The sequence below is a fragment of the Gymnogyps californianus genome, chromosome 2, assembly GCF_018139145.2.
Source record: "Gymnogyps californianus isolate 813 chromosome 2, ASM1813914v2, whole genome shotgun sequence".
Taxonomy (NCBI): Eukaryota; Metazoa; Chordata; class Aves; order Accipitriformes; family Cathartidae; genus Gymnogyps; species Gymnogyps californianus.
The window spans coordinates 82405221-82432502 of record NC_059472.1 but is presented as its reverse complement, the minus strand read 5'-3'; the positions used below and the strand labels follow the sequence as shown (position 1 = coordinate 82432502).

The following is a 27282-nucleotide window of genomic DNA, read 5'->3' as shown; positions in this document are numbered from 1 at the left end:
GGATCCTGCAGCCAATAGCTGTGTGCTGCCCACGCTGGCCCTTCTCCAGCCCAGCTCCTGGCCATGTCAGTTGCCTCATGGCTTGTGGTGGGGTGGCCCCAGCACTGGAGCCTGCTGGGGTGCTCCTGCAGGTCTGTCAGCCAGTGACTCCCGGCTGGTACTGAACGAGGGAGCGATGAAGCTGGAGTTAAAACTGTGGTATCCAGCTGCGACTGACCGGAACCGAGGGGCTGGCTGCTACAGGGCAGGAGGACTGAGGGAAACCCAAGCCCTATGTTGTCTCAGCGCACTGAAATTTGCCAGCAAGACCATCCATTTCCATGTAAAAACCTTTCTTCTGGCTCTGTTTTCTTTTTCTTTCCTCCCAGCCCTCTGCAGCAGCCTTGCTGAGGGAGCGCCCCAGCCCAGCAGCTGTGGTCCCCCTTCGCAGGGGGGACCAGCTGGAGCAGGGGTGCTGCAAGGACCTTTCAGTCTTCATAGCTGGTGCTGTGGCAGAGTCTTGTGGCAGGTTTTGGTAATAATACGATGGTGATAAATGCCGCAGACTTTCCTGACAACAGCTTCCCGCGAAGCAGCTGTGCCTGGTGGCAGTTCCCCGGGCAGCCCCCTGCTCCCCCTGCGCGTTCCTCTGGGCTGGTGGCAGGCAGGATGGTCCCTGCGGGCTTTGGGCACCATCTGCACCCACAGGCCGTGGTGGCTGCGCTGGCAGCCTGGGCAGGGTCGGTTCACACGAAGTGCTGGGCTGAAAGGAAAGTAGAGGGATGAGGCCAAAAAGCTTACGCTGGCGTTGCTCAGGGCTTTTTTCAGCATCCTGGAGGGCCTTGTCGGAGTATTGCCTTCTCCAGTGCACCTTTGATCAGAACAAGGCTTGCTTTGCAGGGATGGCCCCCTCGGAGCTCCAGCTCCCACGTAAGCGTTGCCTCTGATTTCATGACTGCTGTGCTGCACACAGGCTGCTCCTATTCTAGACTCGGAGGCAGTCCAGTCTGCTACCTCCAGGGTTTTTTCTTTTTTTTTTTTTTCTTCTTTTTTTAGAAAAAAAGACCTATTGAGATTAATTGCTTTGTGCCTCAAAAAAGCTGATATAATTTGTAGGCTGCTTATTGAACACAGTTGTTCCAGTTCTTCATAGCGGGGCGTTTTATTCAAATTCGGTCTTGTTCATTCAGTTGCAAATAGTCGTTGTTTATCTCATATGAATCATTGAACAAATATGAATTTGAAATTGAGAATTTCACTTGAGCTCTAACTGATGCTGACAGTCAAGCTAATGCTTTCAGTGCCTGGCATTATCCATAGATGCATTTTCCATTGTGTGAAAAATGATGGATAAAGGGTGAGGGGGTTTTTGTGGGTTTTTTAGTGTTTTGGCCTTCCTTCTGAGAAGAGGAAACCATCAATTTTCACCTCCTTGTCCTTGGAGCTAGTTAAGGTGATATGCATTGAAAGCAAAAGGAATATTGCCATTACATCTGTTTACTGGGTGCTGCTTACAGTAACACTGGCTTGGGGGTGCCTTTGGTGGGGTGTTCCAAGCCAGATGGAGGATTGAACCCTTGGGGAACATGGACCCAGACCTTCCTCCATTCCTCTGCTATGTGTCGGGATCTGCTCTCTGCCTCATCTCGCAGTGCCCTGCAGGTCGGAGGCCTCTTCCCTGGCTTGCTACATGGTCAAAGCTGGCTTCCAGTTGAGACCCTGCTGCTGCCTGGCTGCCTGGCAGGGAGCTGAAGGACCGTCTTGTGGTATGTCTCCTGTGTCCCGCCCTTGAACTACTTCACTTGGTCTGGCATTCTGGGAAAGTCTGGGCAGCTGCAGTCCCTCCACTTCTTGGTTCATGAAGAGAAAGGAGCACTTTTCCGTGGTGAAGCAAGTGCTGGTGACGTGCCAGGAAAGTTTCATGTTTTCTGCAGTGCTATGGTCACGGTATTTGTATGTGGGCTTCTTAAAAATCAAGCTTTGCGGTGTCTTCAGGTGCTATATAAGTTATACAAGGTCGCTTGCAAAGAAAGTTAAAGATGCACATTTTTTTTTTCTTGTAAGAATTAGCATGGACTGCCTAGAGGCTTACTATAGTATAATCTAGGTAAAATTGATGTGTTTAATTTGAATTAAATTTCTTTATTGTCTGTGTAGGCAAGCCCAATTGAAGGGTCATAAGTGCTGAACCTGTAATTGGAAGCTTGTTCATACTTGATGATAGAGCTTGTCTACGAATGAAAACAGGTCGGTGTGTGGAATAAACTACCTTGAAATACCTCTTGTGGAATAGGTGTTAGGTGGGAAGTCTTAATCAGACAAGCTTATTGACAGTGGTCAATGCATAGGGAAACAACAAAGAGGTGCGATGTAGTGGGTTTGCTGAGCTCTGCTGCGGTGATGACCAGGATTGCCATCCTGGCAGCATGCTTCCCCACGCTGTGGAGCTCAGGAACAAAGAGGGATATTCTGCGTGGGTGTGACTACCTGAAAGTTGTAGTAGGAAAGCCGTTCAGGGGAGGCGCTGCGAGCCATCGCTGGTGCTGTCACTGCTGGAGGTTGGGGAAAGGGTGTGGGAAGGCACCAGGACAGGCTCCCAGTGCTTGAACTTGGGAGCAGTTTCTGACCCAGATGTCTCAGGCCCTGGCAAGTCTGAGAAGTGTTATGAAAGGAGGACTGAGGGGAAGGGTTTCGAAGGGGTTTGACTGATAGGAGGAGGAGCGAAGACTGAAAATGGCAGGAACCAAAGTGAACAGAGGATAAGGACGAAATTGAGGATTATACACAGTTTATGGGTTGTGTGTTACTCAACTGATTCGGTAGGTACAATAACGTGCAAAGTGGACATTTAGACATTTTGCATTAGAGGTCAAGACTAACATCTAACTGGGAAGGGAGGCTTGGGAGTGGATTGATTTCCAGGGTAAATGGGGAGGAATTTTACAAAATGGGTGGGAAATAAACTGATTCTCAGTTGATGTGTGTATCGGATATTTGAAGAAAAAGCTAGTGTTAGTCACAGTAGTAATGATATCAGTTTAGTTGATAATATTTTTTTCTTGACATCAATAAATGCCTTACATAAAATTATTTCATTTTCCTCTGTAGTTTAATAGATAAGAAGCTTCATTGTGGTTTTTTTTGTTGCCTTGAAAAAGATTAAATTATATTGCATCAAAGCAAGCCTTGGGCCATGGTACATCTTGTTGCCTGAAGGATTGTTTTGGGACAATGGAATGGATGTCTAAGGTCAGCTGTTACAGAGAAATAGTAAGTTATCAGACAAAAACATTACTTGGGTCACACTCTTGTCATGATTAACCGTAGAATTTAAAGTGTCAGTAGTTAATCTGCTTTACATTTGGTCTTAAATTGCTTTTGATTTATAGGAGAGCCTCCTTGTCCTGTATTTTAAGTATCTACTTAGACAGTAGATCTCTCCAGGAAAAAAAGAGTAAACTGCTAGATTTTTATTTTTGTTTTTAATCTCTGGGTCCTTGGGCTTGTCGTGATTTATTTTTCTCCCTGGAACACTGCATTCCACAGCTTGTAATGTGAGCCCAAGGCCTCTTTTTTTCTGCTTGGACTCATGTATAAAGACATTTTGTAAGATTTATTGCATTCTTTTAAGTTCTAAACATGAGGGAGACACAAATGATGATCCTCAGTTCAGACCAACAGCAGAGAAGGAAAAAAAATTTGATATTTTTAAGTGGATTTTTCTCTGTACAGCCCTGTGTATTTTGCTGGACTATGCTCATCTGTCTGCTGCAGGGTCAGTGACCATAATCAAAAAGATGCCTTAGAAAACTGAGGGCACTGATGTCTTGAACGTACAAGCCAAGTCCTCTGGAGTTGCTGTTGAGTCGTGTGGATTTTTGTGGGCATCACCGTAGCAGTTGGGATTAACCCTGTGAAAAACTCACATAGAGCAGTCCCTGGGGCAATGACAGGAAGGCTGTGGGCTTCACTTTTTGGGTCACAATTAGCTTTGCTTTCTGGTGTCTGTGGGCTGGCCAGATGCTGTAGCAGTTAGTTCGCTAATATCATAGGCATGACTGAAAAAAGTTTGGTTGTTTGGTTGTATCTTTTTTTTTGTTTGTAAACGTGTCTCTCAGATGACTTCTGTACAATACCTCTTTGCCTTCACTTTCCCTCTCTTACTAAATTTTATATTTAAACTACCATATTTTACATTATCCCTCTCGTTATATGGATTTGAGCAACTGTCGTAGTTTAACCCCAGCTAGCAGCTAAGCACCATGCAGCTGCTCCCTCACTCTCCCCCCACTCCCAGTGGGATGGGGAGGAGAATCAGGAAAAAAGGTAAAACTCCTGGGTTGAGATAAGAATGGTTTAATAACTGAAGTAAACTATAATACTAACAATAATAATAATGAAATATAATAATAATACTAACAATAATTGTAATGAAAAGGAATATAACAAAAAGAGAGAGAAATAAAACCCAAGAAAAGACAAATGATGCACAATGCAATTGCTTGCTGACCGATGCTTGAGTGGCAATCTGCCGCTCCCAGCCAACTCCCCTCTGTTTATATACTGGGCATGATGTTCTATGGTATGTTGGGGTCAGCTGTCCTGGCTCTGCTCCCTCCCAGCTTCTTGCACACCTGCTTGCTGGCAGAGCATGGGAAACTGAGAAGTCCTTGACTTAAGCGCTACTTAGCAACAACTAAACCATCAGTCTGTTATCAACATTATTCTGCCACTAAATCCAAACCACAGCACTGTACCAGCTACTAAAAAGAAAATTAACTCTATCCCAGCCAAGACCAGGACAGCAACTTAATTTAAATCGAGTGTGTGACAAGACTTCGATATTTCTGTTTTCTGTGTACAAATATCAGTATCATCTTCTGTAAGACCCTGCAGTTTGTAAAGTATGCCTAGGGTTGATAAAAAGTTTTGTTGCACAGAAAAGGGCAGCGGAGGGAGGTTGGTTGCTCCTTTTCTGTTACCCCTACCAAAACCCCCTCTCTTGATTTATTGCAACAACACTGGCGACAGGGACATGCTAAGCTGCGTAACCGTTCCCGAGCACCGCAGCATGCAGTACTTGGCATCGGTCAGACGCCACTATGTCTGGCGTGTGTTGTTGACGGTGAAGCCGATGGCACGTGACCGGCCGAAAGAGCTGCTGCCCGCGTGGTGGGTGACGGCCATGAGGGATGGCCTGGCTCGAGGCTGTGGGCAGGCGTCTCGTCCCCGTCTAGAGGCAGCAGCAGTGCCCGTTGCTACCCGTTGCTCTGATCCAAATCTCAATCTTTGAATTAAAGAAAGAGACCTGAGGCTGCACTGATTGGGAGTTGTGTTTGGGAGGGGCGAGGGTTCAGGTCCCTGTATAGAAGGGGCTGTTCTAAAATGCTCGCAATGTGTAAACTTTTCGGTAGATGATCTTGCACAGTTTCAGAGAGCAGATTCAGTAACAATCTAGCTTGGGTCAGGGCTTCCAACATGCAGACAAGCCTATTTCTACCTTTAAATAAAAATCTCACAGAAATCTCACTAAAACAATGAAGATTGTCGTAATTCAAATACCGAATTGTTGATCAGGAAACTTTGGGAGTACCTTCTCCCTTCCTCCCATCCAATATGGATCATCAACATCAGACCAAAAACCCATCTCCTTGTGAACAACACCCTGAGAGATTCAGTTGTGTATGGTCTCTGCGCAGACTGGAAAGCCTGAGTGTGACTTGCAGCTTTTGCAAGAAGTGGGCATTGTGTGGGTTTTTTGATGTGCTTCACCTAAGCACTTAATTCAGCGTTTGCCTGAACTCACTTGACTCAGCTGTGGTGAAATCTCTGGATACCATTTAATGACCTTATTCAAGCAGGAATTTTTGTCACTTGGCATCATGTCACAAAATGATACAGCAAGAGAGAAAGCGTGTGTGCTCCTGTCGTTGAGGGCCCACTCTGACGTTCTTTCCTGGTGTTAATAAATTGTATTACAAATTAAATCTTTTGTTAAAATATAATTTCCATTAGATCTTGAGCTTAGGGGTAATTTGTCAGTGCAGAAAATTAATTAGACATTGTTTTGTGATATTCCCCTTAAATTGAATGCTTGAAAGACTCCCCCCCCCCCCCCCATGCCAGATTAATTGCGCAGGATAAAATGTCATTTTCAACATAAAGAAGTGGGGAATATTAAGATCTTCATGCTGGTGGTTTTCATGCTCTTAAAAGCATCAGTGAAATGAATTTAATTGCAGTCATATGCCTCAAACTCCTGATTTGTTGGTGGGTTGTTTTCTTTACATGCTCACTAGTTGATTTAAAAGCGTATATTCTTGTAAAATACTAGTTATTCCAAATTGCATGGCATACAAAAAATGTTTTTATGAACCAAATATAAAGATATATACTTGCCTAACAAATACTTGTACATTTTGGAGTACAGTATTGCACTGCTCATGCAACAGTATTTATTAATAGGTATGGGATTTATGAACAGGGAAAATTATATATGTATTTCATTGTATGTCTTTGACTTAGTATGTGATTTAGGGGTTGTTTGCTTTCCAAATAGTCCTATATGAATTTATTTATTTATTTATGACACTCCACTGTTTCAGAACAAACCCCGTCACGAAACGTCAACTGCCAAAAACCTGTTTATGTAGTGCTCATCTGCAGTCTCACCTTTAATCTCAGTATGTGCTGCTATAAGTTCTCCAGCTTCCTACAGGGCATTAGAGAACATCCGACTGGCATCTTCTGCAAAGAGAAGGCACTTCCTGCAGCAGCAGCTGGGGATCTGGATGGTGTTTCAGAGGGTGATGTTGGAGTCTGTGCCATCTACGCAATGCAGTCGTGTCCATGTCCTGGATGTGCTGGTGTGCAGCTGAGAACTTCCCTCTAATTTCTTTTTCCTTGGTTCCATGTCCAAGGCCAATGTTCTCGTTGTGAGATGATGCATTCATTTTCTCTACTTATCCTTCTTTCTCATCTGAATAATATTTTTGGGAAGTGTGAGTGTAGATCTCACACTCAGTGTCTAGGGCTTGACATTGTGTCCTAAAGCAGATCTGGCAAGTGGTGCAGGTAGCACGGTTGTTGAGCAGGTGGACCTTGACACTGCTCTGGGTATGTCCCCATCACAGCAAGGCTGATGAATTTTCCCCAGTTCTGGAGAGAATAGAATTGGGCTAATAATCCTGTTGATTTCTGAACGGACATGAGTCAGGACATAGGTTCGTATCATCAAAGCTTTGAAACAGGCTGGCAAAACCACACCAGTATGGTTTGTTTTCACAGTTTCTGCATGTCACCCTATTTTTAATGTTCATTCAAATATTCCTGTCCTCACTCACCTGTCTCTTCAGTCTCTCTTTTTTGACTAGAGAAAGAAATCTGACTCAGCAGCATGTGATTACTTTCTTTTAGTCATATTTGCTTTCTTCTTCAAGACTGACACTAAACAGCGCTCCTCCAGCCCTCAGGTGTGGGTTCTCCGTTTCAGCAAGCTGTTAACATTTGGGCGTCCAGTAGTTCCCTCCTACATTATTTTTGAACCCAAGAGTGCCTGCTACAGCTTTTTCCCGTGTTACCTGGGGAACTTGGTAGCATTGGTCCCCCAGCTTTTCAGGTTGCTTCCTCATTTGAGTCCCTTTTTGGTGTGTTCATCATGGCAGTAGTAAGCCATGGTGGGGACCGTAGAGCAGTTTGGAAGTGTTGTTCTTTCCCAGTGAAATGCTCTTTACTGTTGTTTAGCTGAGTTCGGTGGTTTGTCTTGTATTTCTTGAGCTTGTTCTTTTTGTTGTTGTTCTTTGCATTGCTCCTTCCTATCTCAACCTCTAATTTTCACTTCCATAATAACTTTGAGAGTTCTTATTTTGCATGCTGTCTCTTTAGGGTTTAATTTATAGTTTTCCATGTATTCAGCATGTTTGTTATCTTGGACCATTTATATCTTGAGAGGAAAGAAGTTTTTGCTGAATTCTCATTTAGGCTTGTCTTAAATCTTATTCCAAGTTTCCTGCATGTTTTACTTGACCTTCCAGAAATGCTGGCAAGATCCTTGAAGATGGTCGCTCCTGCGCTCTGCCAACGGGCTCCTCTTGAAGTTCAGGAGCCAACTTGTTCATCTTCCTCTTCTGCATGCTGACCCCACAGAATGGCTCTTGATTCCTATTTCCTGAGGATTTCAACTGCTGTAATATTTCATAACGTGCTCTTCTAGTTAGTAACGATAAAGTTCAAGGTAGTTTTTTCACATCCTTATCCTAATAAAGGTGTGAGTCAAGATGAAATAAAACAAAGCAGGCCTTTCAGGGCTTGAGCAGCAGGACTGCAAAAAGCCTGTTAAGGAAATGAGGTCTGTGCATGTGATCCTGCTGCCCTGTCTGATGACTTTGATCTTGTTAGATGGTCTTGAGCAAGTTTTACAGTGGGTTTAGGAAATCTGAGGGATGCGTGGTTCTGGTAAAAATTAAAAGTAAAGGAAAAGTAAGTCCCCGGCGTTGGGGAAGAGGTCCTCCTCCTTTCTGATTTGGGTGGCAGCCATTATGACCGGTTGGTGTGTTTTCTAGCTGGTCGACGCACAGGCCTATCTCTGAGTCAGCTCACAGAGCTGTTTCCTCACCCAAACAAAAAGGCAATGTGTGGGAGAGATGGAAGTATGAGAATAACCAGCCTGAAGAAGAGAAAATAGTGGGTTTGAGTGGGAAGGATGAATCTGCAGAGACCATCTTCGATAGTCCTGCCACACACAAGTCAGTCATCACGTTCTTTTTGTTGGTGCATTTCTATGAATTCCTTATGTTAATAAACATGCTTAGTGATGTATGTGGTGCTCTGCCTACCCTACTAACCTGTGCATCACATATCAAAGAACAGAAATCACAAATATGAAGATTCTCCTCCTAGAAATGATGTTTTGTTTCCTTTTCATGTTCACATGAGATGCACTCAGAGGCTATGTGCCATCCCCTTTTGGTTTCCTAATTCTCTCACTGAGTCTATTTTTCTGTTTTAATTCCAGGCTGATACATGGCCTCTGTTAAGTTGCTTGTTTTTCTAGGATTTGTTCTCCTTAAATCCCTTTTATTTCCAAATCTTCCAGCTTACGATATTTTTGTTCTACAGTATGACCTTTGGGTTTTTCATCATGGTTCTTCTGACTAGGAACTGCAGTTTATTGCTCTTGAGATGTAATTACCTCTAATTCCACTTGCACTTTGTGTGGTTAGTCTTGGGACTGCTAACACCGTTTTCAACCCCAAAAGTTTTGCTATCAATTGATGCTGTTCACAATTATTCTGTCTATTAGATATGTGGACCACTTGCCCCTGGATCATGTACGAGTGTCTGCTTTCTCCATCCTGGCCGGTATCTCTCTGCCTTGTACAAATGCCTGTCCTGTCATCTTGATGGTTGTTTACCACAAAGTAAGGCTCAGATCTTTCGGCGTCTGTCTTTTTCCTGCAGTTAGGGATTGTGCTTTGGATGCTCTGAATCTGTAAGAACTTTCTGTTGGTTTGCTCACATACACTGTTGACATTTGTGCTGCCTTCCAGCACCTGTTAGAAATTTGTTCCCTGGATCTCCTTTCTACCCCAGCCTTCCTCCAATACGGTTTGTGCTGGTGCAAGTAACAGCTGTAACAGTGCAATGGCCTGTGCCAGCATTTGGTATGCCTGGGATACGATTTTAATGAAAAAATTTCATCAGGCAATTCTCCTCTGTCAGCTGGTGGGATATCCGAGTACAGAGCTTTGATGTTAAGTCCAGTCTGCATTCAGCCTCTTGCTTCTTCAGCTTCTTTTTCTCACTTGCCTCAGTAAGACAGACATCACCACTGTTTTCCTGAATGGCCTCCTATGATGACACTTGTTCAGTCTTTTGTTACCAGGAGCATACGTATGTTTTTATGCTGAAAACCTCTGAGGGGTTTTCTCCTTGTGTGTAGACGCGGCCCCTTGCGCTGCCCTGTCCGTCGGGCAGTGCTGCGTGATCCCCAGCCCGCAGCGGCAGTCCTGTGGTGCTCACCAGCACTCGGGCTGCTGTTTATTGCACTTCTTCCATCTGCTTTATAAATACTATTTCAAAGGATTTTGCAAAGGTTTTTTTTTAAATGTTCCAGATCATTCCAGTATTTGCATTAACCCCGCACTTGACTTTCTTACACTGAAACAGTGCCATTAGCAGGGACTAGTATTGCCTGAGTAGCATTGTCTATGAGATGCAGGCATATGTCTATAAGGATGAGCTGACAAGATGTAAATTAAAAGGAAATGGGAAGCTGAATTCCAAAGCTATTGTTTTACAGTCTTTAGTGATGTCATTAGTATTCATAAAAGTTTAGCTAGATTGGGGATTTGTACATCTTCTGAGCGTATTTGTGATAGTTTTACAGAAGATATGTAGAAGTGTTTTCTGACTGAGTATTTAAGTTGCAGCTTTTTTAGAGCTTTTACCGTCTGAACAGGCTTCAGAAATTCGTCTCAAAAGTCCATTCATTAGAAGTCGGTTCGCCTATTTGTTTCCAAATATCTGCAGCACACTGAACTTAGCGTGCTACTTAGGTTAGTAATAATGACCTAACCCGATAGTGGTCCTGACTGGAGAATTGAATGGAAACATTTAAGTGGATTTCAGATCAAATATATAAACACTTACAGCCTGTTAGAGCAATAATTTTCATTTGCTGTTTTGCACTGTAAAACATTTCCTCCCAGAGTAATTTGAGTATAAGTGGGGCTTACTGTAAGGGGTGGGTTTTTGTTTGGTTAGTTTTGGATTTTTTGGGAACGATTAGTGCTTGATTTATTTTTCTCCTGATAAAGTCTAACAGTAGTCCAGTGTGAAACAAGATTACATTTGCCCTTAAAAAGGAAAAGACCTTATGCATTGTCAGTATGTGCTAGTTTCATGTGACCCCCATGTACGTATTTGGGGCTTCAGTTACTGTCAGAGAAACTTTAGAAGAAGGTATGACTGGCAGGCTATTATATTTTACAATTCTGTTCACTGATAAACTGGATAGGGAATATGAATGGGTATGAAAGCTCCATCCTCAGCTAGGAGTTTTTGAATGTGTGCTCTGATTATTATATTTTCTTTGTTTCCCCTCTTTCAGGTATTCACTTATAAACAGAGCACGATCACACACCAAAAAGTAACGCCTATGCATCAAACAAGCGCAGAGAGCGTGGAAGACATGGCAGCACTCGTAGATCTCCATGAAGGCTCCATTATGCACAACTTATTCCAGCGATATCAGCAAGATAAAATCTATGTAAGTTTCTTCTAAAATTAAGAAAAATATCCAGAGGGAATGTTTTTGAATGTGTAAGTGCTGTGTGTGTTTTGCTGTTCTGTGGTATCTCCCCTACTAATGTTCTCCAGTTCTTTGTGTATCCACATAGAGCTGAAGTGTGCCTCGTCTAGTGATTTCTCGCCGACAGTGATGGAAGGAGAAGGTAGCTCAGGGCTGGCCAGGCAATCCCTTGGAAACCTTCAAAAACTGGCATGCTACATATGCTTTTACACTTCCAGTGACCAGGTTGTGTAAAGGGCCCTCGTTTTCCTCTTCTCCTTTAGACTCTCTTCCCCAACAATACGTGCTGTGTACGTCACCAGAGAGGATATGGTGGGATTTAGTCTGTGACTGCTGTTTGAGATCCTGTCAGGTCAAGATCCAGTTCTGATCAGCTTCCCCTTTTCTACTGTAGTAGAAAGGGGATGGTATTACGATCATCAAGCTGAGGACCTGTGCCGTTAAATACAGATAGTCGGAGTTTGGGGTGTATGAGAATAGGCAGCTGTTTATCAGTTTCAAAAACTAGGAATCAGTCCACACAGAATTCTTTTTCTCAGCTTTGTAATGAAGGTTTTTGTGATTAGATTTACCTGCTCTTTAAATATTTTCATTAATCTTGAACTGACTAGATGTGAATCTTTCCTGAATCTGGAACTGCTAAATGTGAGAAAGATACAAGGAGTATTAGTGGCTGTTACAGATTGTGAAATCTCACTTTGCAGTGGTTCAGTGATTGGTGTGTTTGGTTTTTTTTGGGGGGTGGGGTGGGGGGTGGGGTGTGTTTAATTAATAATGGCAGAACAAATAGTTTTTGTTTGCATCACCTGTCTAGGCCCTTAATTTGGCCATATACATGCTTTATTCCAAGCTTCATCTATTAAGTTTGCCTTCTTTATTTTAAACATGAACATATCTTAATGTAAAAATAAACTTTCCCTGTATTTAGAAATTTCTTTATGATAAAAAGCAAAAAAGGGCACAAGGAAATCATGTTCCTTTGCACATTACCTTTAAAGTGGCTAGTATGGAGAATCTTAAGTGTTGAGGTAGTTCTCTTTACAAAAGTCTTTATGTATTTTTTTTTTTTCTCTCAAAACAAATGAACCATTTTGCCTTTCAGAAAAATCAGTAAACAAAAAATGGATAGCATATATGAACAATCCTGCACGTGCAGGGAAAAATAGCTACTTGAGAAGAGTTTAGTTTTCCACCAGTGTTATTAGATTAGAATATAATACCCAGTGTGAGTCAAAATTTAAAAAAATTGTTTTCTGAGCCATTATGTGTACTCAAATGGAGGATACTTCCCCCTTTTAAAAAGCGTGTGTGTAAAAGGGGGTGATTTTTTGAAGAGGCAAAGAATAACCTTGTTCTGAAGAGAGGTGTCCTAGCTTATTTCTTAGCTTGTCAAGGCAAGTTTAGGGTATTCTGATACTTGGTGCTCAGTGTGGTGTATGTTTCTAGACAAACAGGTTTGTGTGCTGTTAATGATGACAGATCTTCAGTTGCTGCTGAATACTCATTGTCCCTTCAGTTTTGCTAATTTTACTGCGTACTCTTTTGAGTCCGCCTCATCTGAAAAATGATTGAAAGGTGGTTGAAAAAAAGGTGTGTTTTGACATGCATATGAAAGCCTCTCTGTTGTCCTATGTATGTAACCAGGACCTGATGTAAGAAGCGTCATCTTTTCTTCCTCCTCATTGGTACCCCACTCCTGCTGTGCCAGTGGTAGTGTTTTAGCAGGACAGGGCTCCAGGAACAGAAACCACACGAAAAGCCGATTAAATAGCTCGAATAATTTTGTGAAACTTCATAGATATGTGAGCATGTGTTGTAGGAGGAGGTGTTGTCATTGCAAAATGAATCATGTTTTTTCAAGCCAAAATCTCTTAACTGTATTGAACAGTTAAATGATACTTTAATGTTTGATGTTAAAAAAAAAAAAAAGATGGACTGAAAGGTGATTAAGTTCACCTGTGTTGAAGGCATGCTTGCAGCTGAAGAAATTAGGTTCCTGGTCATTCTGCTTTGGGACCAGAGTGGTTCTTGTACAGGACAGTAGAAGCCATTGGAGTTCATGCCAGGAGCAATTAAAACTTTCCAGATTGTACATTTGCGTTCTCCCTTCCCTCCAAAAAGTCCTCTCCCTTGGCCAGGAACTGCTTCATCAGTGTAGTGCGCATACTGTCTCTTGTATCTGCCTCGGCACCTTGGCTGTATCTGTCCCTTGTGGGTTAGAGATAAATCGGGAAAGCACGTGCCCTCTCTGAGCTTCGGGGCTGATCATCCCATTGAAAGACTCCTGGCCATCCCCGAATATAAACCACCAGATAATTGCGATGTCCTGACTTTAGCTTACAGGTCCCTCTTTACTTCAGCTCTGTGCACCTCCTTGTCCACATCCTGAGTGGGGGGAAAAGATATGCAAAGGTATGCTGGCATTTTCTGAGTTATATGCTTGTAGCATTACAAGCATATTAGTGTGGTTCTTGAGTCTGGAAGCTTTTTGTTAGTTTTCTCAGTGGCAATAAGACCGGGAAGCACCTTTGTACCCTTAATGAGGAATGCGCTTAATTAGGACGTAAGTTTTGAGGCTTGCTTCTTTACACACACACAAAAATTATATTAAGTGCAATATACTAAATTGTAGTGTAAAGTATATATAATTTCAAAAACACAGAAGAAACAATTAAAAGGAAATTTAAACAATTGCTTTCTCAAGAAGACAATTATTTATGCAAATCTTCCACTGTTAACTTGTGTGTTTGTCTCTATTTGAGGAGCTGTTTCTCCAGCAATGAGCATTTAACTAAGTATCTTCAGATGTTTCAATTCAGTTTAATCTTCCTTTACTTAATAATATTTTTGTCTCGCATAATCATACCCATGTTCCTAAACTCTTTGCTACTTCCTAATTAATACTATAAAGATATTTGCTGTGGATGCCAAGTTTTGTCAAATATGTCAGTGACTTTCTTTGCTGCTGCCAACAACTGCAGCTATAAAGGGTGAGCAGACGATTTTCTATATTTCTTGCTGTTTCTTGGGGAGGGACTAATATTGATTTAGCATACAGACTATGTTCATAGTGTGAATGATGCCTGGCTCTATACTTAATGAGTTGAGGCTCTTAGCTGAATCTGTGCTGTTAGCGAGAAGGTGAACGATAAAAGTTGTTCGTGTCTATGTGCAACCATCTTTTTGTATCAGTGTCAAGTCTGTTGACATCTGCTTGTGATACTTTTTGTCTGAATTTCTGTAAAAGAAAAGAGTACATGCTTTCCCTTTTTGGCCTCTGAGAAGCATGGGATGTACAAGCTCTCTCTTGATTACTTAAAGCAGGCTCCTGTCTGGTATTTTTTCAGGTTTCTTGATTAATACTGGTTTTATCTAAAAGGTTGCTTCTGGGCTATCACTGCTTTTGTTGTCCAGGAAAGGAGCAGAGTTAGGATGGCAGTGATCATATATGGTGCAGTGGTTTTCATTGCTACTTTCTCCTCCATTTTACTCCATCAGGCACAACTTGATATGGGAGGTCCAGCTTCTGGACATCAGCATACAAGGTTTAATGCCCGTCTTTGAATGCTCAGATTAGCTTGTGTGCTAGGCTGGTATGTAGCAAAATATGGAAAGACAAACACTAGTGCTAAAAGCGGAAGGTGCCCACGTCTGAAAACTGAGCCTTTTGTGAAGGCGAATGGGGGATTTCGTCGCCTCTGAAGCAAGGCCAGCACGGGGCACACAATGTGGAGAGGGAAAGTGCTGCAGCGGCCGTTCTTGTCGCTGTTCAAAGGCGAGTTGTTCCCAAAGCTGTTGATTCTGATTTACTTTTAGTTAAGTACACATTGCGGAGGAGACCGGCTTAGCCTTGGAGAGGACGCCGTAAACCACACCGTGTGGATTGTGCTGCAAGACGCACAAATTATGGTGTTTGAGCCGGCTCTGGGATGAGCTGCGGTTGTCTTGTCTCTGTGGCCAGCGGTTAGTTACTGATGCAGGCGAGCAAATTTCAGAAGGGCAGACCAGAGGATTAGAGAGCAGCTTTTGCTGAGGTGAGAGGCGGGTGGAAATAACTGCAGTATACATTGTGCAGGTCAGTGTGGAGGTTTTCAGCATCAGATCCACCCTCCTTTGCCTGAGTTCAAGCAATAAACAAGTTTCAAAGCACATCTGATTAGTTTTTTCCTTTTGAATTAAGCTCTGAAGTGCCAGGTAGGCACATTCCCCTTTGAAGTGGTGATGATTTGACACGTGCCCGTCTTGTTTAGGTGGAGAACGTGTGCCTGTGCCCAGAGAGGCATGCTGTGTGGGGTGGGGTGTGGCGGTCCCTCGGCCGCCCTCCCCTGATGGGGAGAGTGGCCTCCAGGTTGTCCAGCAGTTGGGTGTGGTGGCCAGGAAGGGTGAGAGAGAACATAAACTATTTTTGCTCACTTTCAAATTAGGACTGCAGTGTGCCTGCCGATAATTATAACCATCTGTTAGGTTTGTGTGTGTATGTATAAAAACTTCTGTAACAGCCACGTAGACATGTAGTGCTGTACCAGCCACATCCACATCACAGGGAGGATGATGGTAATTAGGAGCTCAGTTTTCATGGCTGGCTTCCTTTCTCTCTTCAACAGAAGCACCAAACATGGAATAACTTGGATGAGAAAGCAACATTTCGCTGATTTTTAAAAAAGGTGTCAAACAGGAAAAGTTGTCTCTTCCCAGACAAGGTTGCTTGCAGAGCTCCTAGCCACTTCATTACACTGAATTCTCAGTTATCTGTTCTTAAAAGGTATATTCAGCTATTTATGCATTGATTTTTAAATCTATCTGTGTTTATTTACTTTAGCAGCATGTTCAGTTGTAGTTTGTTAAACTTGCAGTAATTAGATAATTTATCTCCCTCGAAGTCATGAGGATTCCCTGAGGCAACTAGTTGATGTTTGTGCAGTATTAATCAATAATCACCGTCGGGGGTTTTTCAAATTCTGTTTGCAGACACAGACGCTTTAGTGTCTAGGTCAGTTGCTCTCTGTGACTTGTTTGTCTAGGTTTTTGCATATTCTTTTTTTTCCTGAGTACAGTAAAACTCATTTCGGATCCAGTGCAGTTGCTCTGTGCCATGTTACAATGGTCAGCAGGAAGTGGATGTTGCTGCATGTTATAGTGAGAAAATAGCAGGGCACACTAAAGTCATGGTTAATTAAATACAGACAGACAGACATAATTCATACACTTTGAAAGCACTCCTGTTCAGATGTCCTCTACCATGGACACAAGTTGTAGGTGGAGGCAGAGAGACAAAGGAAGATCAGTAGAAGACAAGAGCCGCAAAGTGTTTACTTATAAAGACGAAAACTGTCATGACTGATTTCTTAAATGGAAAAACTTGGATGCACTCCCTGCAGAAACTGAACCTAAAAAGAATGTGTATCAAGGACCCATACACCATCACAGACAGCTCAACAGCCATAGTCTTTGGCCTGTCATGCTCCGTGGTATAAATAAGTGTGGGCCATTGACTTTAAAAAAACCAAACAACGGTACACACAAATTGTGGCATTAGTTAGTACCATAAATTATATATAAATCTTGTACACATACATTTAGACCAAGTCCTTAGTTATTACACTAGCTCCTAGAACTACATTTATCCTGGTCTTGTCTGCAACCCAGCTGTGGTTGCACAGTTCCTCTCCACAGGCATCCAGTGCTCTAGAGGAGTCCCAAGTAACCAGTTTGCAGGATCTGCTCTATGGTCACTGAGGAAACTGCAGTTTATTTAATTGCTCTGCTTTTACAGTAAAGAAATTTTAAAAGTGTGCTGATGAATCACAGTGTTTTTCATGCCTTCCTGTGCTACTGAGGAGATGGGGAAAATTCTCTCCACCAACTCCTTCAGTGGAGGTACAGAGAGCAGAGAATGCTGTTGCTAAGAATGCATGACAAATGTCTATACATAGCTACTTACCTCCATAATTAGCATGTTATGCTTACACACATCAGATAATGTTTTCAAAATGTAGTTCAAAGTGAGTTCCTGTCTCCAAGCATTAATTACAGCTTCCATTTCACATCTGTTACTAGAGAGCAGCAGACAGAGATCTGTATAAACACAGCAGGCTTTTAATTGGAAATCTAGTGGAACTTATTTCTGGTGATTGCTATTTCTAAAGGATGGTCAGTTATATAGATCAACAATTGTCTGCCAAAGGCCAATTATCATTATTTTTTATTTGTTTTTCTTTTTTTAATACATGTTAGAAGAACATAGCTGTAATGATATGAGAAGTAAACAAATGCCGTCGGTTGGTTAACCAACTTTGCTTCTGAATTCCTCCATACTGCAGAACTTGTGGGACTGCTAATAATAACAACAACAATAAAGAATGTTTGCCTGAACTTTGTCCTCACAACTGAAAATATTACGGATTTTAAAGGTGCATATTTTCAGATCTTAGCAAATATTTTGGCCTGAGGTGTTGTGATCAACGTGATATCATTAAAAAGGGAGCTGCTCAGAAAGGTCTGTGTAATTGAGTACACTATCATGTATGCAGTGGCTACACAAACACTTTGCAATGTATGCAATGGCTACATGTATGCAATGGCTGCACAAACACATGAAGTTATATTACGGTTTGCAGCACATTAGGTACTTGTTGGTAACCTGCTGTGTGTATATGCTGCAGTAGGGATCTTACCCTCTGTCATCAGTGAGCTGTTTCAGTGAGGCAGGTGGGGAGGCGGTCAAAGGTTTATTAAAACATCAAAAAACTTGCTCTTTCTGTCTGCTCTGTACCAATATTTTTCTTCTCATTTGATTGGTTGGTAGGAGAATAAATAATACATGCAGGGTCAACAGGCTCAATTCCTGTTGACTTCCAGGAGTTTTGAATGATACCTAGGCCCTACTTAACGGTCACTTCATATTGAAAACTGCAAAGTAGAAATCTATCATCTTGTGCAGGTTTTGTCATTGGTGATGGTATATATTGCTAATGTCTTCTCAGATTTGAAGGCTTGTTTTCATGTTGTTTTCTCCACACCTTTATTGAATGTCACTGCTAACTCTATGAGCTGAGAACAGAAAGTAGGTCGATGTGCAGAATGAAAAGGAAAATTTTTCGGTCGTTTGCGTAAGTGCTGACAGCAGCTTAGTGCCATTCAGTCACAGCGTTTGTAAATGGTGCTGAACGCTTCTGCGTGCGCCTTTGCCTCGCTTGCAGGTAAGCTTTGGCTCCCTTCTGTACTGTCTGTTGCTCCCAGACCCACAAAGGCATTGAAAGGAGGGCAGGAATTTGGACTCCAAAACTTAAGCTGCTTGTCTGTCACCAGCACGTTTTCTTTACGTGAGTTAGGCTTTGACTGTAAAGCGAGCTGCACAAAATTTACTGCTTGTGCTACGCTGTCCAACTGCCTTATTCACATATTCCAGCAGTTTAATACTAGAAAGGCCACAGACAACCCATTTAAGTTGAGAATGAATTAGATTACTTTTATAGCTATTGTCTACCTGCGTAAATGTACTCTTGATTCATAGCCAGGCTGTTACTTTTATTTGAAAAGATGTAGTCCATTTCTCGCAAGCACTTTCAGCAATTTCCTTTTGATGTCTGTCAGTCTTTCCTTTTAAAAGCAAATGGAGTCCAGAAGTTCCATTTAGCAGATTTTTGACTGCCAATACCGTTTGCCACCTTAGTGCTCATTTCTAGACCCACAGCTATTTGGCAGCAGTTCGGTGCCATCCAGCAAACTACCTGGCATAGACTTAGATTTCAGTTATTCTGGCTTTTGATTTCTGTTTTCATGCTCTGTTAAAGCGTAATTCCTGCTCTTCCTGCTCTCCTCCTAAAAAAGCCCTTTCTGTAGAAGAGGTCTTAAAACATTAAAGGATCATGGAAGTTATGAAAATCTGGATATGAGTATGTAAAATACTGATATTACAGGCAGAATGAAACGGATCTCCAAAGCTTTATAATTAAAAATATTTCTCCAGGGTTCTAGAGGCGTTGCTTTTTGGTATATCATCTACCAGCATTTTTGTTTTCATTTGCATGTGTTTTCTCTGAAAAGCCCCTTCATCTTCCCAAGATGGATCTATAGGAAGGAAGATGACCATTTTTTTTCTTTTCCTTGCTGGAGGGTGAATTAGACCTTCAGACAACTTTGAAAGACTCATTTGAGCATTTTGCAATAATAAAGCAGGAAGAAGAACTAGTGTGTGGCCACAGGCCATTTAAAATGAAGTGATGAGCCATGGGGTCTCTGCTCTTTGTGGGGCCTTTTCTGATTTGAGCTAAAGATTGCCTGGTTAGAGTTAAGCTATGCATTTGTGCACACAGATTGCTACAGTCTGATGTGCAAACCTACATTCACATGCTGTATTGCAGCCCGTGAAAATGACAAAAATCAATGTCTCATTCTGATTGATCACAGTTTTTTGTTCAGGAGGTCACCGCCTCTCTCCACTTGGCAATGGTGAAGAGAGATACTCTTCCATAACTGTTTATATAAACAGTCTATGCACAAAAGATCATTATCCTGACAGGCAGTAGATAGGGCTGCTACATGGTAGAGATTGTATTGCATTAGTCAGCAAAAAAAAAAAAGCAATAAAAACAAGGAGACTTGGTCCTTTTTATACAGGAGAAAAACTACCAGAAACCTGTGAAGTTCTTAAATAAGGAAAGATATCTGACATCACTATTATTGTCTGTTGTTTTGGTTTTTAGCTTTGGCTGTAACAATGCTCTTTTATCAGCTTTTCTTTATATTGGTTTCATATTTCCCAACTGGATTTTTTTGTGCAGATTCTAGATAACACTTGTAGAGTTTCGTTGAGTATTTCCATCCACATGGAACAGTCTATTCAGTAGGAGAAAATTAATGGGAAAATAAGATGAGATTAAGCTATGAGTGTATCTCGACCTGTGGAGAGCTCTTAGTTTTGTGCAGGTTCTTCACCATCTCTCAGCCTCCTGTGGAGTTAAGCTGAACGATGTGGCTGCCTCTGTGCACTGTTTTGGGTATTTACGTTGACAGCTAAGGTGATCAAAACCCAGTTTTTAACCCTTAAGAAACAGACAGATCTAGGCAGCTTCAGTTAGCTGCCTAGAACAAGGACACTAGGAATGTGCAAGGTTGAAGCTGTAGGGAGTGGAAGGATTCACTTAGTTTAGAAGTTAAGGTAGCTGGATTGCAAAATACCACTTTTTTCATGAAGAGGTAGCAGAGCTTTTGCCCTTGGAGGGGCTTGGGAACCAGGACGGTGTTGCTTAATACTCTTGTACCAAGGGAAGCTTAAGGTCACATCAGTTGGGTTGAAGGGTCAACATAATAGACAAGGATGCATCTAATAGGGTATGCTGTTGCCCAACAGTTGCCTCTGATCATCTGAAATCACATATTTAAAAAAAATCCAAAACTATTCCAAAATCTTCTTGTGAACTGTGTGTCGTGGTCTAACCCCAGCCGGCAACTAAGCACCACACAGCCACTTGCTCACTCCCCCTACCCGGTGGGACAGGGGAGAGAATCAGAAGGGCAAAAGTGAGAAAACTCATGGGTTGAGATAAAGACAATTTAAGAGGTAAAGCAAAAGCTGCACACGCAAGCAAAGCAAAACAAGGAATTCATTCACTACTTCCCATCGGCAGGCAGGTGTTCAGCCATCTCCAGGAAAGCAGGGCTCCATCACACGTAACAGTAACTTGGGAAGACGAAATGCCGTGACTCCAAACGTCCCCCTGGCTCCTTCTTCTTCCCCCAGCTTTGTATGCTAAGTCTGATGTCCTATGGTGTGGAATATCCCTTTGGTCAGTTGGGGTCAGCTGTCCCAGCTGTGTCCCCTCCCAACTTCTTGTGCACCCCCAGCCTCCTCGCTGGTGGGGTGGTGTGAGAAGCAGAAAAGGCCTTGACTCTGTGTAAGCACTGCTCAGCAATAATGAAAACATCCCTGCATTATCAACACTGTTTTCAGCCCAAATCCAAAACATAGCCCCATACCAGCTACTATGAAGAAAATTAACTCTATCCCAGCCAAAACCAGCACGCTGTGCCAGTGAAAACAAGCATAAAGCCTGGCTTTGAAAATGTCTTGGTCTGTTATGCCTTGGATCTGATCTGTGCTTAGCTCAGGAAGTGAAAAGGCCAGCAGGGAGGTAGTTGGTAGAAAAGACTGCTGCAGGTTAACATCATGGACTGAAGCACATGGGAAAGTGCAGCTAAGCAGTGTGAACGTGCCTGAGAAGACGCTTTTCAAAAACAATGACAAGGAGAACATTTAGCAGGTGGGTCTTGGATGTAGGTAGCTGCCTGTTAGCACTTGATCTTCTTAGTGATGTTCTCTGTTGTGTTCTGGTTCCCTTCTAAAGGTCCTCTCCTATGGATGCTAACTCTTGCATATGTAGTGTGGCCTGTGTGTTTACAAACAGCTCATTTTGCAATCAATTCTACAGCTGACCTTGACAGGAAAAAAGGACAATTTAGGGGTCATAATGTTGTGCACATTGACAAGGAACACAGAGATAAAGAAAAGCAAAGCTGATGTAAATTTTGGGCGGTTGGAAACCCACCATGAGTCACCAAACATGGTGAGGGCTGCAGAAGCCCAAGCATGTAAGGATGATTATAGAGTATGACATTTCCATCTTAGAAATGGCTTGACTGATTGAAAACATCTAAACTTGTAGTTTAGTACTTGACTTTGATTATGGTTTTTAAGAAAGGAGCTTGGCTTCAGACATTTTAGTTTATAATTTAGAGAGACAACTGGATTCTGTCCCACTGAAATTGGCATGGGACTAGTTGCAAGATGACGTATACTTACCACAGAGAGGATAAATCAAGGTCTTACCAAGAACAAGGGCATTAATTATCCTGTTTATGGCATACCCATGCCCCTTCTGCTGCCTCCCCTAAAAAGCACGCCAAAATATGGTCCAGCCATCTTTCTCCTTTTTATGCTGATGTGTATGTGGTGGTTGACCTAGTTTCTTTGCTTCAGAATAAACAGTCATGATTACCGTCCATCCCTTTACCTGAGAGAACTGGGAACGATGGAGGCTGTATCTGCAGTGTGGGGCAAACTCTTCTGTTCCCGGGTTTTGCATCCTGACACCTTGAAATTTGGCGTTGAAAACATAACAAAGTTTGACAGCTATTTTGTGGTCTTTCAAATGTTGTTTGCCTCTGCGTATTCTGTGAAAGCACTGGTATTGTAATTCAGTAACGTTACTGTAGCCGTGATGATTTAAAGGTATGAGAGATGCACAAGTTGTGTGGAACAGTGATAAAAATCTTTTCCCATACATTGTCTAAAAGTGACGTATAAGTAGCTTTCTAGTCAGCCAGTTGCACTGCAGTTTTGTTTGAAGTTTCCCATATATTAAGGGTAAGCCCAGAAAATAGTACTTGTTGAATAAATTGTCAGGTTGATGCTAATACCCCTTTTTAAAACAAATACCCTTACTTTTCAGACATAGAATCAGTTCCTTAAATGACTCCAGGGAAGTCAGGGGTTGCTCAGAAACAACCCAGGAACATAATTTTTGAGGCATCTGTAAACATGCTTTTGTTTCTGTAATGAGAGAGATTTTTCTTGTCCCAAAGCAGAAAGTCTTGAAAGTGCTCTTAAGAAAGTTGGACAAAGTGCTATTTCTCAATGTTAATGTATATATCTGTAACAAAACATCTTAATTCTGTGTTTGATCAGTTCCAACATTTCTCGTATCAGGTTGCGAAGAATATATTGATTTTTGGTGTCATTGAAGAGTCACAATGATAGAAATTGAGGAATGCAGTCTCCTTGTGCCCAGTTTAATAGTGCAAGCAGTTTTAGTTTCTGTTGTTACTGTTGATCAAAGACTTAGTTCAAGAGCAGCACATAATGCCCTTTAACAGTCCTCCAGTCTGCTCCTGCCCTATCTCCCACCCTCCCTGTAGCATGACATACGCAAAGCCTGAAAGACGTCCTTCCCACCCCGCCCCACCCTTTTTGTCCCCTATTTATTTAAGAAAGAAGGAGGAATGGGATGTCTCAGATGCTAGAAGTCTGGGAACTACAGAGGGGTACCTTGATGTAGAGGGTGAAAGGAGGTCATGAAAAAAACTGTGGGATAAAATTGATGACCTTACATGGGAAGAGCAAGCTTAGGTAAAACACAGAAATCATAAAGGATCCTCAGAAATAGAAAAGTTGTTGTGGAGATGCAGAAGTCTTGACATAAAAGAGAATAAGTGGAAGGTGGATGGTTGCTGGATATGGAGCAAACCTGAAAGGATATATCCAAAAAAGCATCTGTGAAGGGGAAAAGATGGAGAGCAAGGTGGTCCTGATATATTTAGTATATTTGGTTTATAGGATTAATGAAGTGATCTTGCATTAGGGCAGTTTCCTTTTTCATTGCTTTTTCTGTGTAGAGAACCTAAAAAAATTTTGAAGGGGAAATTTCTTACTCTACTTTTTCCTCTTTTAGTCTGAAAGCCTTTTCTACATGGGAAAGAAAGACATTTCAAACTGTATTTAGTTAATCTATTGCAAACTTGTTTCTTGTAATTTTAAGCTAACTTGAAAAAGTGTATTTTAACCAATAAAGCTTTTTACATCATTTACATTTGTTTGGCATCAAACTAAACTGATTGTGTCTTCCTTAAAAACAAATAAAACAAACAAACAGAACCTCTCATGTTAGACAGGACTTCTCTGACCATTGCACGTTTTTCTAGAGTGTTTCTGTGGGTATCAGAAATCTTTGTGAGCTCTTGAACCTTGTTAAAGAACTAATTGTTTTTGAGTGTTTGAAGAAGTCTGGGGTGATTTCAAGACACAGGTTCAAAGCTGATTGCTATCAGAAGGCAACAAGCAAAAAAAAAAAAGCATTCGGAGAACTGATGAGAAATCTCTTCCTTTTTCAAGTACATCTTTCATTTTGACTCTTGCGATGCCATAGCCTTACTGAATGTCTAGCTGAGAAGACAGGGCTTGAACTTCTAATCCTGAAAGTCCTCTTAGAGGATCAGCAAACAATCTTATTTCCTCTTTTTGTGCTGAAAGGAGGAGCAGGGGTGTCTGTGGTTTTTGACCGAAAGTGTTTTGGGAGATGCATTATCAGTGTAAAATTGCAGTAAAACTTTGAAAGTGGAAAAGGAGCCCAGCCTTTTAATACGGTAATCAAAGCGCTGCATTGGGATTCAGACTGAATAACTCAACTTTCATTTATTCTTGGGTTTAAATAAATATATTAGCGGTGATCTGATAACAAGTTGTTGCTGGTTTAATCTGTAACAAAGTAATTCAAGAGTTTGTGTGTGGTTCTGTCTGAAGTGTTGAGTTAGTCATATAACAGAGAAAAGTAAACTGTCCTGTTCATTGCCACGGATTTAAGAAGTCAGGCTTGTGATAGGAGCTCTACACAGTGTTTCTCTGAAATACCCCTCAAACTATTTCAACTGGAAATCTTCAGAAATCCTGTCCTCTTGCTAGTGCTCTGGCAGATGTATGAGCATTTTTTTCTATTCATAACTGCTTTGGAGTGCTTTCATTAAAATAAGTAATTATTGACTGCAAGAATCAGATTAGAAACTGCAAAGAACAAAGAGAAAATTTAATTCACTCTCTTTTAAGCGAAGTGGAAGTGACATTCTTATGTGAAAATACCTTTTCTGAAATTTCATCCAAACGGCTGCCTTGTGGTGTTAGCATAATAAAGTAATTTAGAGATCCCACTTCTGCCTGTTAACAGCTTTAATTTGCCATATGATGATGTCTGGTGCAGAAATAGCATTCAGGAGACAATACCCATCCACTGAACAGCCCTGCATTTTTTGTTTATCTTTATACTGGTTTAACTTGCTGCTAAGGTGCTTGCAATTGCAACACTGGAAAGTCTGCCCTCCAAGAAAGGGCTTGCATTGGGCGGCTGCTCAGAGTCCCCAAAGGGAGGGAAAGCAGAGCCCTGCAAACAGGGAGGTGGTGAAGTGGTGCTCTTCTGCATGTAGGTACAGGTCATGCCGTGCCTCAAGTCCCTGACTTCGTGGCTCCTAGAGGTGCCAGGGTAGAGGCTAGCAGGAGTAGGATCTACTGTTTATAAAATACTGCTACTAGTAAGAGCATGTGATAGTTACAGGATGGGAAAAGTAGTAAGCCTGGAAGTGATGTAGGAAATAATTCTTGCAGCAGATCTTGCTGCTGTTGAGTATCCCAGGGGAAATTTACAAAGACTTTGGGAAGATTTCTCTTTTAATGGGAACTTTTTTAATAACGGGAATAGTTTTTAATAACAGTGGTGCTTCAGCTCATCGATACCTTGCTGAACTACCTTGGGTTAAGGTGAAAGTTTCACTTGGGCCAGCTAACTCCTAGTTAGTCCATGCAGATATCTAGTTGTGGCTGCTTCTGGGTTGGATTATGACACTTGGTAGATGATAAATCAGATCCACTGTGTCTGTGAAGAATATAGCTTTTTTTTTTTTTTTTTTTTGTGATCTTGCCTTGGGATAAGGAAGTTGTTTTTTGAGGGCCCAAGTTTGTTCTGTGTTGTATCATCATAATTTGGTGGCGATTTGTGCACGCATTTAACTACTTCTGCAAAGAGGTAATACGTACTTAAAGCACCAGAAGACTGGAACCACAAAATCGGACCTATTTCAGTAGAGGCTGTAGTTCTTCACATTTTTGCTGAAAGAAAAAGAGAGAGAGAAGGAATTTTTAAAATAGTGACATGTCCGAAGTGTTACTCTGTGAGGTGACTTAGGAATTTTTTTCGCCAGTATCATTTCTGCTATTCACCAGGTTTCTGTTATTGCCAAAATACACTACCTTTTTCTGTATGATACCTGACATGAATTACGAGGCAATGAAGCCAGCTGACTTTATTTCATAAAAACCTTTTCTTATTTGCAGTAATGACTAATATTCTGGAAGTGTTTATATCATTTTTAAAAAGTTATGCTTAAGCCGTGTGAAAGACTGCATCATGTTAAGCAAGTCTGTGCAGAAGTGGGCTGCTGTTGCCTCTGATGATATTTACCATTTGAAATAGGAGAAGCAAGAAAAGTTGCACTGTAGCCAGTGGTGGTGCAGTTTTGCCCGTGCTTTATCACAGGAAGATCAGGGAGCGTGGTGATGCTGTTCTGTCAGGTACTTGATCATGCAGAAACTGTGGAGCAGATGCTTACAGTTATAATGTTAGATGGTATCATGTTTTGTGGGGATTTTTTTATTTGCTTCTTTGCCATGGCATCTGTTGTGGTGGCGTGCCTCAAGTTACTCTTCTTACATTTTAGTAAGACTTTAGTGAGGTAAAGAGGAAGATCTGTGGCAGTCTGTTTTATTGGTCATGCTTGCCCTGTATTCATGTAATTCTAAAAAAAAAAAAAAGTCTCTTAAAATTTTGCCTGTGCAATCTGTGCTGAAATAAGTATCAAACTGAGGAAGTTTGTTCTTAGAGACTTCCTTGTTAGTTACTTAAGAACCCAAGAGGGGATGATCCCAGGAAATTAAAGTGTTGTCTCAGTGCTGTAACTGCCCTGCGATACGATCTTGTGTTGAAATGGTATCTTTCCTCTAGATGAAACCTTCTGAGCTGTTGCACAGCGTGGGGGTTTTTATAAAACACACAGATTGAAACTTCACAGCTCTGTAAAAGGTACTTGAGTTACAGTGAGGAGGAATATTCCCCTCACAGCTAATAAAATTGTCATAATTTCAAGGACACTGCTGTAGTCCCCTTAGCAAAAGCTCAAAGCTGCTACTTGTGTTGGGCCTCATGGAGGAAGAACAGGTGGATAATGGTGAATGTAACAGCAGGGTAACAGTGAGAAAGGAGAGCTGATAGCGATAACTACATGTTAATTAAGGAGAAGAGGGAGGCAGGTAGATGTGGAATGCAAATGCTGTGGAAGAGACTGACAGAGAGGAAAGGAAAACTTGGGGGAGCTGATGGTCCCTGGGTCTCAGGGAGTGCCCCCACGGTGGCTTGCCAGAGAAGAGGGCGGCTGCAGGAGGAGCATGTGGGGCT

General features: G+C 41.8%; 1 protein-coding gene across 1 annotated transcript in view; it reads left to right on the top strand.

The window, feature by feature from the left end:
• The window catches only part of MYO10 (myosin X), a 174966-nt gene that overhangs the window by 65702 nt on the left and 81982 nt on the right, over window positions 1-27282 (top strand). Inside the window, exon 3 of the mRNA XM_050890685.1 lies at window positions 11090-11248. Within this exon, the coding sequence (XP_050746642.1) occupies window positions 11090-11248 (159 nt within the window). The remainder of the gene's footprint in view (window positions 1-11089; window positions 11249-27282) is intronic.